General features: G+C 54.5%; 2 protein-coding genes across 18 annotated transcripts in view; one reads left to right on the top strand and one right to left on the bottom strand.

Moving 5' to 3' along the window:
- Positions 1-535: 535 nt before the first annotated feature.
- On the bottom strand, positions 536-9,876 carry LOC134807402 (uncharacterized). The gene is made up of 3 exons (XM_063784633.1): positions 9,852-9,876; positions 9,499-9,817; positions 536-872 (listed from the first exon to the last, which is right to left on the bottom strand). The coding sequence occupies exons 1-3, from the start codon at positions 9,874-9,876 to the stop codon at positions 764-766; spliced, it is 453 nt and encodes a 150-aa protein (XP_063640703.1). The 3' UTR covers positions 536-763.
- Positions 9,602-11,052, top strand: part of CHKA (choline kinase alpha) — a 67,940-nt gene continuing 66,489 nt past the window's right edge. For 7 of the 17 annotated variants that reach the window (XR_008537794.2, XR_010147091.1, XR_001707043.4 and 4 more), the window contains exon 1: positions 9,603-10,218. Coding sequence is in view for 4 of the 17 variants with exons in the window: in XM_054661121.2 (XP_054517096.1) it covers positions 9,875-10,218 (344 nt within the window). In the remaining 13 variants the exon portion in view is untranslated. 17 annotated transcript variants of the gene reach the window in all.

Genomic DNA, 11,052 nt, shown 5'->3' with positions numbered 1-11,052 from the left:
CAATTCTTTTTTTTTTTTTTTTTTTTTTTTTGAGATGGAGTCTCACTCTGTCACCCAGGCTGGAGTGCAGTGGCAAGATCTCGGCTCAATGTAACCTCCACCTCCGAGGTTCAAGTGATTCCCCTGCCTCAGCCTCCCGAGTAGCTGGGACTACAGGCACGTGCCACCACGCCTGGCTAATTTTTTGTATTTTTTAGTAGAGATGGAGTTTCACCATGTTGGCCAGGATGGTCTCCATCTCCTGACCTCATGAGCCACCCACCTTGGCCTTCCAAAGTTCTGGGATTACAGGCATGAGCCATTGTGCCCGGCCCAGGATTACTTATAAAAACTATGATACTAGGCTGGTCAAAGTTATATCCTGGTTAATCATTTTTAAAGTCTGAATATTAAGTGAACACCTATCTAAGAATCTTAAACACATGAGCATTTTGCCGACAACTCAGAAGATTCAGTTATTTTCATTGAACCAATGATCTTAAATTAGTCTTACTTGCACAAAGCTATTTTATCAATAATTTCAGACATTTCTATATTTATCAATAATTTTACAACCAGTTTTATTTACCAAAGATTCATGTGAATTTGAAAAGCATTTGTACTTAATTTATAAGTACTAATTTACTTAAAATTCAATTTGGTAGCATGTTAGACACATGGTGGGGAAAGGAATGATGTGATGTGTCAGTCAGGATAGGTCAACTGCTGTAACAAACAGCCCTCAAATCTCAGTGGCTGAACACCACACAGCTCTGCTTCTGGCTCACACAAAATCCTTGCAGACGGTCTTGGTTAGGCATCTCTCATCCTTGTGGTAACACAGGGATCCTGGCTTCCTCCTTGTGATGCTGTTGTCTTCATCCTGCAGCTTCCTAGGTCACCATGAAAGCAGAGGAGAGTGTGAGGAAGGCATACCAGCTGTTTCACCTCCTTGGCCCTAAAGGGGTGTGTATTACTTCTGTTCATGCCTTAGTCCATTCAGGTGGTGGGCGCGTAGACTTCCATGTGGTGATTCAGGGACCCAGGCTTCTTGGGACTAGTAACTCTGCCAGGTTTCTTCCCTTAGATCCTTTGCCACTAGTTAGACTTAGAGAGGGCAGAGAGGGCCTCCCAGGAGACAGAAGTGACCTAATTAAGGAGTCACATGGTCCCAGACACTGCAAGGGGGTGGGGGGCTAGGAAATGTAGTCTTCTGGTGTGCCTAGGAAGAAGAAATGCATTCAGAGAGTGGAAGTACTGAGTCTCTGCCAGGACGGGTGGCAGCGTTCACAAGGGGATGGAATCCACACTAGGGATGGGGAGAGGTGCAGACTGGAGGCAAGAAAGTGGCAAGGTCAGTGAATGGAAGGTCGAGAGGGGTTGGGAAATCGTAGCCAGGGAGGGTCCTGGAGGAGAGGCCTAAGCTCAAAGGCTAGGAACTGGTGGACCCAAAGTGGGATGATTAAAACACATTTCAGAGCCAGGGCTATTTCTAGTGGGGAGAAAGTACAGGGCATGGTGGAAGGCCTATGCAGAGAAGATGTCAGTGAAGGTGGCAAGGTAACAGCGGCCAGGTGCTGCATAGGTCATGCAGGTAGAATGTTGAAGTCACACAGAGTGATGGCAGAAGCCTGGAGAGAAATGGGTTTTTAATTTTTTTAATACTGTGGCTGTGTGTTTCTTTGAACACTCTGTTCCAGGCTCTTTGTAACTATTCACTCATTTAATCCTTTAACAACCTTATGCAGTAGGTACTGGTATTCTCCTCATTTTACGGGCAAGGTACAGAGGCAAAGAGAGAATAATCACCTGCCCAGGGCCAAATAGCCAACAACTGGTGGGGCTGGGATTAGAACTCAAGCAGCAGGGCCCCATTAGGCTACCTCTGGAATCTTCAGACCATTTGTTCACAATTCATTTATTCATTCCTCCAAACAGTCATTGAGAATTTGCAACGTGCATGCTCTGAAGGAGGAGGGGGCCTAAGGGGTCTGTAGATGCAGGAGGCAAGGACAGGAGAGGACAGCGTGAGCCCAAGGACATAGACTTTGGGAGAGGACTGGGAAGGGGTTCTTGGCCCGGCCTGGAGGCCTTGCTTGGTCGGATTAGTCAATCCTGCCTCCCGGGCGGGGGTAGGGACCACAGGCATCCTAGGCAGCAATCCAGCCAGGGAACCTTGGCCTTATCACAGGCTGCTGGTGGCCAAGGGTTTCCCTTTCCATCCACCACCCCCGTCCACGTGGCGCGGTAGCCTGGGTAGTTTATTGTTATCAGCATTGTAAATATAAATTCTAATCGCAAAAGCAGCTTCAGCACACTAAGTCCTAGGAAAATTGTAATCCCCTTAACCCCGCACCAGCCCCAACTTTGCGGGGCAACTCCTCGCCAGGTCCCAAGGTGGGGGCAGGGGTGGGGGCTTGTAGGGCAGGGAGGCCCGCAGTCGGTGGCGGTCAAGCTGCGCCGCTCCCCAGAAGCCCCGGGGCGGAGGGAGGAATGGGGGTCCTGGGACGCCTCACCGCCAACCCCGCCCCTCGCGCGAGGCCCCGCCCGCTGTTTTCCTTGGAGCTCCGCCTACCCCGCGGGCCCCGCCCCTGCCCGCCCCTTCTAAGGCCCCCTCCTCCCGGCGCCGCTCTCGCCAGGAGGGGCCAGAGGGAAGCCAGAATCCCGTTGGTCCGGATTCCTTCTCAGCGGGCAGCCGCTGGCCTTGGAATTCGGCCCGGGCAGTAGCGCTGGGGGAGGAGGGTCCGGCCTTCGCTTCCCTGGACCCAGCGGGTCTTCCCAAGGCCGCCCCTCCTCCCCGCCGCCGCTCATCCCCCTCTGCCTTCTTAGATGGCATTCTAAGAAGCTTGGGGGCCCGGCCAAGGCTACACGGACGGACTGCCAGTGGGGCCCCACCGATCGCTGGTAGCTTCCACAAGCTGGTGTGGGGATGGGGGCTGCCAGCTCCCCTGCCTCCCTGTCAGTCACTCAAAGGGGGTGCCGACAGGACTGGGGGCCCCTTAGGGGCCTCTTGCCATTCAGGCCTGGATGGCACGTGCCCTTGGGAGGGGAGGATCAAGGATGGAGTAGGCCCACGACTGGCCATGGCATCCTGCGTGAGCAGAGCCACTGTCCTGCCTGTGCCCCTGTGCCTCTGCTTACCCATCTGTACAAGGGGTCCCCTGCAGAAGGGAGGGCCAGCCCAAAGCTACCAGGCAAAAGTCCAGCCTGCAGGGCCCAGGGCTGACTGAGGGGAGAGGGGCCCTGTGCAGCCGGCAGAGGGGGTGCGGTGCCTGAACCCAGGTTGCCCAACTCCTAGCCCAGAAGTGTTATCCCCACAGTGTAACCTGCATGATGATTGGGGTCTTTTTAAAAATTGTATTTATTTTCTATTTTGTTTGTTTGTTTTTTTGAGACAGAGTTTGGCTCTTTTGCCCAGGCTGGAGTAAAGTGGCTCAATCTTGGCTCACTGCAACCTCTGCCCTCCAGGTTCAAGTGATTCGCCTGCCTCAGCCTGTTAAATAGCTGGGATTATAGACACTTGCCACGATGCCCAGCTAATTTTTGTATTTTTAGTAGAGACAGGGTTTCGCCCTGTTGGCCAGGCTTGTCTTGAACTCCTGACCTCAGGTGATCCACCTGCCTCAGCCTCCCAAAGTGCTAGGATTACACGTATGAGTCACTGCGCCACAATTTTGCATTTATTGTGCCAAAAATTGCATTTATTGTGTTACAAATGTAATGCAAGCTTAAAGCACAAAACCTCAAAGCAGGTTTTCAACAAACTTGGAAAGGGAGCTTAGATTGCCTGACTTAAGACTGGCGACGGTGGCTCATTCCTGTAATCCCAGCACTTTGGGAAGCTGAGGTGGGCAGATATCGAGACTAGCCTGGCCAACATGGCAAAACCCCATCTCTACTAAAAATACCAAAATTAGCCGGGCGTTGTGGTGCACACCTGTAATCCCAGCTACTTGGGAGACTGAGGCAGGCCAGTCGCTTGAACCCATGAGGCAGAAGTTTCAGTGAGCCGAGATTGCACCACTGCTTTCCAGCCTGGGCAACGAGAGAGGCCTTGTCTCAAAAAAAAAAAAAAAAAAAAAAAAATCACCTGACTTAAAACACAGGCTATGTGGACACAGGAAATGCATTCTGAGGGGCCCAGGGGATCATCTCCAGTAGAGGGACGGTCACTAGGTCATTGCCAGGGTCTACTATGGCAGCCCCAGGAGGCAATCATGTGCCCCAAGGGCCTCAGATTTAGATACATCTGAATAAGGATAATCAGATTAGTACAGAGATCTGTTGTCAGGCCTGAAAGATGTTTGTCACACCATACCACTTAAGGTGCTCTACAAACCATTATTATTATTATTATTGACAGTATCTCACTCTGTCACCCAGGCTGGAGTCAGTGGCTCAATCATGTCTCTACAGCCTCAATCCCCTGGGCTCAAGTGATCCTCCTGCCTCAGCTTCCCCAGTAGCTTGGACCACAGGCAGGTGTCACTATGCTTGGTTGGCTCCATTATTATTTTAAAGTAATCCCTCTATTACCTTGAGAATTGCAAAATTATCTTGAATGGGACTTTTGCATGTGTGTTAAAAGCACTGATTTGTTCAATTTAAGTATTTCAAACATGCCCCAGTTTTGGTAACCCTGTCGAGATGTTTCTTTTTTTTTTTTTAGAGATGGAGTCTTGCTCCTGACCTCAGGTGATCTGCCCGCCTCAGCCTCCCAAAGTGCTGGGATTACAGGCGTGAGCCACCGTGTCCCGCCTAGATGTTTCTTAATTTTTGAATGTGCCAGGAGCTTCAAAGAATGGAAAACTCTCCAGGCCCTGTTAGACCTGCCAGAGCTCCTGCAGGCTTTGCGCTTCCACTGGCACTTAGGATGAATGGGTATTTGCTGCTCTCTGCCAGGCTCTGGGAATCCAGCTAACAATAAGCTGAAAAGCATAGATACCCTTTGTGGGGCTTTGGCTCTACACCCAGCTCTTTCCTTGCTGGTTTCGGTGAATCTCCCCAACAGCCCTGTAGAGTAGGACTCCATTTGGGGATGAGGAAAGTGGCTTAGAAAGGTAGATGTTCTGTCCAAGGTCACACAGTGGGTGGCAGCATGACCTCTAAAGATTGTGTGTGTGTGTGTGTGTGTGTGTGTGTGTGTGCGCGCGCGCGTTATGGAGTCTTGCTTTTATTGCCCAGACTGGAGTGCAGTGGCATGATCTCGGCTCACTGCAACCTCCACCTCCTAGGTTCAAGTGATTCTCCTTCCTTAGCCTCCCGAGTAGCTGGAACTATAGACATGTGCCACCATGCCTGGCTAATTTTTGTATTTTTAGTAGAGACGGGGTTTCACCGTGTTGGCCAGGCTGGTCTCGAACTCCCGACCCAGGTGATCCACCTTGGCCTCTCAAAGTGTTGGGATTACAGGCGTGAGCCACTGCACCTGGCCAGAATTTTTACCCATAATATTATACTCAAAATCCCTGCAAATGAGGACAGGAGGAATGCCTGCCCCACCCACCAGACAGATGGGTATTCTAGTCACCTGCTTCCTCTGAGCTCTGTGGGCCCTAGACTTTGGCTGCAGGTGCTGAGGCCAAATGTATGGTAGAAGGGTCAGTCCAAGTCAGACCACACTTGTGCTCAGAGACCTCCAGAAAGCTGCTGGACCTACACAGCCTTTCGCTGACAGAGCTGGGCTGGGGCCACGCTCAACACTCAGGGAAAGCCCAGCTCCATGTCACTCTGCTAGCTGGCACTGCAACCCAATCTTCAACATGGAGGATTGCAGCCAGGTGGCCTCTGTGCTCTCATCAATATTTTAAGGCTCAGAACTGGAGCAGGGGTGCTTGGTCCTGGGTGTGACCTGGGAGGAGGTGTGAGCACAGCCTTGCCAGGGCTCTGCTTCTCCAGCCCGTGAGGGAACCCCCACTGTGCCAAATGTCTAGTGCTTCCTGGGCCAAAGGTGCTTATGGTGCAGAAGGACAGAAGGACAAGGCTCCCCTGGATGGGGTCCTGGGTGGAGTCCCAGGTCCTGCTGGCCTTTAACGAATGGTTTTATCCCCTGTGAAGCTCCCTTGCCACCTGGGAGATGAAGTGCTAATGACACTCACCTCACTGCTGCTTAGGGAACTTGCTGCATGCAGCATCTTTGAAAGGGCTCAAAGCCTGCTCCTACCAGGTGCTTGACAGTGGGTTCCCCCATCTTGGGGGGAGTCAGACTCACAAAGCCCTTTCTCAGAACAGGCCTTGGAGTTGGTGGCAGGGCTGAGGCCTGTGGGTGGACCCCGAGGAACCCATCAGCAGGAAATTCAGAGAGTGGACGGGAACTTCCCAATCTTTCCTCTATCCCTCCTAAGGCCCATCACCCACCCTCTGAGTCTGCTCTCAGAATTCAGCATCAATCACAGAGCTTTTGGATAATTTTTTTATCTTATCCTAGAGGAAAAGGTTTGGTAATTGGAACAACCTCCAATTACCTGCCATAGCAAGTTTCTCTCAAACTCTTGTCTACTTGTGCACAGACACTGACATTTTGGTTATCAAAGTGTTTGAATTATTTTTGTTTAAAATGTATTTTTATTTTCCTAGCCTCTGTTGCCCAGGCTGGAGAGCAGTGGCGTGATCATGGCTCACTGCAGCCTTGAACTCCTGGGTTCAAGGGATCCTCCCACCTCAGGCTTCTAAGTAACTGAGATTACAGGCACATGTCACTGTGCCTGGCCAATTATTTTATTTTTTGTAGAGACAGGGTCTCACTTGTTGCCCAGGCTCATCTTGAACTCCTGGCCTCAAGCAAACCTCCCACCTTGGCCTCCCAAAGTGCTGGGATTACAGGCATAAGCTACTACACCCGGCCCAAATTCTTTTCTTATACGACACTGTCTTCCCAAGCTGTGAAATGCTACAAGTGCATGTATTATTCATCTCCGAAAACCAACCACTGGCAGAGGCAACGCCATGCAATGCACTGCACGCAACCAAATGGTTACTTCTTGCATGCTATGCATTTTGCATACATTCTCTCAATCCTGGATGCTCGGGGTATTATAATCCCCATTTTATAGTTGAGGAAACCGAGGCTCAGCCCAAAGTCATAAGTTAATAATTGCTGAGCCAGGAGCTCACTGATTCATTCATTCAGCAAATATGGTCTCACTCTGTCACTCAGGCTGGAGTGCAGTGGGTGCCTTGACCTCCCAGGCTCAAGTGATCCTCCTGGCTGAGCCTCCCAAGTAGTTGGACAAGTGTAAGACACAATGCCCTGTTAATTTTTTTTTTCATTTTTAATTTTTGAGACAGAGTCTTTTTTTTTTTTGAGACGGAGTCTCGCTCTGTCTCTCAGTCTGGAGTGCAGTGGCGCGATCTCGGCTCACTGCAACCTCCGCTTCCTGGGTTTTATGCCATTCTCCTGCCTCAGCCTCCCGAGTAGCTGGGACTACAAGCATGCACCACCTACGCCCGGCTAATTGTTTTTTGTATTTTTAGTAGAGATGGGGTTTCACCGTGTTAGCCGGAATGGTCTCGAACTCCTGACCTTGTGATCCGCCCACCTCGGCCTCCCAAAGTGCTGGGATTACAGGCATGAGCCACCTCGCCCGGCGAGACAGAGTCTTGTTATGTTGGCCAGGCTGGTCTCAAACTCCTGGCTCAAGTGATCCTCCTGCCTTGGCCTCCCAAAGTGCTGGGATTACAGCCATAAGCCACCATGCCTGGCCTTGAGGCAACCTCTTCCTCCCACAGGGAACTGTGATCCCATAAAAATGTCTGAGGCTTTTCCTAACAAAAGCCAGCAGATGCCAGAAAGAGTTATTTCAAATTATAGAGGGCCACTCCTTACTTTAGTGTCCCTTCCTCCTGGCCAGATTTCTGGCATTCCTTTGAGATTACCAGACTGGTGCCAGGGGACAGTGGGACAAAGGGCTTGTCACCTGGGCAGGCCATTGGCATGGCCCCACCTCCCTGTGAGCCGGTATTTTTAGAGAAAGTCCTTGGCTCCTTTATCGAAACGGCCTCCCCAGATTGAAGCCCTTGGCTTCTCAGCCTTTCAAACATCCAGTGGCCGGCCTCCGTCCCAGGGGCCTTGGTCTCTCCTACGTCCCTGCAGGTCAACTTCCAGGCCTGTCGCCACAGCAGCCTTACAAAAGTCCCCTTTCATTTTTATCCTTAAATAAGACCATTTTGCGTGGAGCAAGTTCAGCCAAGTACACACTCTAAAAGATTTTTGCGGCCGGGCGCGGTGGCTCACTCCTGTAATCCCAGCACTTTGGGAGGCCAAGGCGGGCGGATCACGAGGTCAGGAGATCGAGATCATCCTGGCTAACACGATGAAACCCCGTCTCTACTAAAAATACAAAAAAAAAAAAAAAAAAAAAAATTAGCCAGGCGTCGTGGCGGGCGTCTGTAGTCCTAGCTACTCGGGAGGCTGAGGCAGCAGAATGGCGTGAACCCGGGAGGCGGAGGCTGCAGTGAGCCGAGATCGTGCCACTGCACTCCAGCCTGGGCGACTGAGCAAGACTCCGTCTCAAAAAAAAAAAACCAAAAAAACCAAAAAACATTTTTGCTTCTGGAAGACTGTGAACTCCCCACATAGAAGCATTTCCTGTGTATCAGGCACTGGATTTCCTAAGCCCCTGGCAGCCCAGGTAACCTCCTGTTTCAGCTCATGTCCCATAAAATGGGATCCACAATTTTTATATGTATCAGCACCTCACTTCCAGGAAGGACGGGAGCAGTGAGGGGCAGTGTGTGGCAAACGGTAGCAGGGGCCCTTGCCCCTCTACCCCGGCAAAGGTGCGTTAGTCACGGTCACAAGGCTGTTTCCTGCGGGGGATGGGGAGGCAGGGGCAGCGTCCACAACGCCAGTAGCCCCGTGGCACGCACCTTTGGCCTGTGCTCTGGGCAGTTGCGGCGGCCCCATGGCGGGGATGATGCCCCTCCCTCGCCGGTCCCTGGGCCTCCAGCCCTGAACTTCTAGGCCCGAGCATCCTCAGTACCACGGACAGGGAAACTGAGGCTGCGGGAGGCGTGCAGAGGGCTGGGCCCCGGTAGCCGGCGTGCAGCCGGGCCCAGCCTGGCCCACCGTGTGGCCTCGAGCCCGTCACTTCTTCCCTCCTTCAGACCTCGGTTTCTTAGTAATTCTTCGGGCTCCGCGTTGGACAGGGCGAGGACGCGCCTGTCGCAGCGCTGGGAAATGTTACAAAATCACACCCACTGAGCCCCAGGAGGAGGCTGCTCGCCCAAGGTCACGCGGAGAGGGCAGTAGCCTCCAGACACGTTTCCTGCCTGCCCCTGCCAGGCCCGGCCTCTGATGTCACGGGGCTTCCGAGGGGTCCAAGGAAACTTTCAGCTCCCAAAGCCAACCCCGGGGTCCTCCGAGGCTCAGGAGCCTCCCTCGCTCGGCCCAGTCCGGCTCCGTCCCACCCCGGAGCAGCTCTCCCGGCGCCCCCCGCGCCTCGCTCCCCTCTCCCCCTTCCCTGCGACCGCCGGGGCGCCCCCTCGACGCCCCGCCCCCTTCGCCCAGGCCCCACTCACGGAGGCCGCAGCGCTCTGGGTTGGGGGCGGCGCCGCAGCCAATGGGGAGGCGGCGTGGCGAGGGCGGCGGCGGTTATGATGCGCCGGGCCGGCGGACGGCGGCCAATCAGTGGCGAGCGCGAGGGCGGGCTGTGACGCGGCCGGCGCTCCTCGTGCGGCGGCGGCAGAGGAGTGAGTGCAGCGGCCAGCAGCGCATCCCCGCTCCACAGTCTCCACAGTCGCCGCAGTCGCCGCAGCCGCCCCGCGCGCCCAACCGCCGCGGCCCCCTGCCCCGCCGGCCTGCCAGTGAGAGAGCGGCGAGCGGGCGCCCGGCCGGACCCTGAGCCTAGTCCTCTCGCGCTGCGGCCGCCCGCGCCTCCTCGGCCGCCTGTCGGGCATGAAAACCAAATTCTGCACCGGGGGCGAGGCGGAGCCCTCGCCGCTCGGGCTGCTGCTGAGCTGCGGTAGCGGCAGCGCGGCCTCGGCGCCCGGCGTGGGGCAGCAGCGCGACGCCGCCAGCGACCTCGAGTCCAAGCAGCTGGGCGGCCAACAGCCGCCGCTCGCGCTGCCCCCTCCGCCGCCGCTGCCGCTGCCGCTGCCCCAGTCCCCGCCGCCGCAGCCGCCCGCAGATGAGCAGCCGGAGCCCCGGACGCGGCGCAGGGCCTATCTGTGGTGCAAGGAGTTCCTGCCCGGCGCCTGGCGGGGCCTCCGCGAGGACGAGTTCCACATCAGTGTCATCAGGTCGGTGGCGCCGGGTCTGGGGGCCGCGGGCCAGTCAGGTGACGCGGGGCGGGGCCGGGGCGGGGTCCGGGCAGGGGGCGTGGGCCGGGGGGGCCGGGGGCCGCGGGGGCCGGGGGCCGCGGGAGCCGGGGCCGGGGCGGAGGCCGGGGACCGGGGACCGCAGCCGGCGAAAGCCCTCCTTCTCCCAGCCCTGGGTAGTCCAAGGGAAGCGGGTTCGCGGCCGCCGCAGGCCGTCCACAAGCAGGCTTTTGTAAAAACGTCGGTTTCATGAGAAAACGGGTCTGTTTTAGGAGAACAATACCGTTCCATCACGAAGTGCGTGTGGTACTGACGCTTAAGATAGGTCTAGAAAGTCTCTGCGGTTTAGGGCCTTGAATGAAGGTGTTGTGGCTGGCTTTAAAAACACAAACCACTTTTTAACTTTTTTCTGTTAGTTTCTCGAGTTCGCGATTTGATGTCTTGTCCCCTCTCCAAGAGTCATTGTTAGTGGAGGAGTAGCATTTTCTCATCCCCTAAGAGACATCACTATAGCTGTGTTACTAGACAAAGGTGGGAGGCGTGGCTCCTAAAATAAGAGTAAGGTAAAAATGTTTTTTCCTTTTTTTTTTTTTTTTTGAGACGGAGTTTCGCTCTTGGTCCCCAGGCTGGAGTGCAGTGGCGCGACCTCGGCTCACTGCAACCACGGCCTCCCGTGTTCAAGCGATTCTCCTTGCCTCAGCCTCCCGAGTAGCTGGGATTACAGACACACGCCACCACGCCCGGCTAATTTTGTATTTTTAGTAGAGACAAGGTTTCTCCATGTTCGTTAGGCTGGTCTTGAACTCCCGACCTCAG

Source organism: Pan troglodytes, chromosome 9 (assembly GCF_028858775.2).
Source record: "Pan troglodytes isolate AG18354 chromosome 9, NHGRI_mPanTro3-v2.0_pri, whole genome shotgun sequence".
In the NCBI taxonomy this organism is placed as follows: domain Eukaryota; kingdom Metazoa; phylum Chordata; class Mammalia; order Primates; family Hominidae; genus Pan; species Pan troglodytes.
This window is presented reverse-complemented; position numbering and strand designations above follow the sequence as displayed.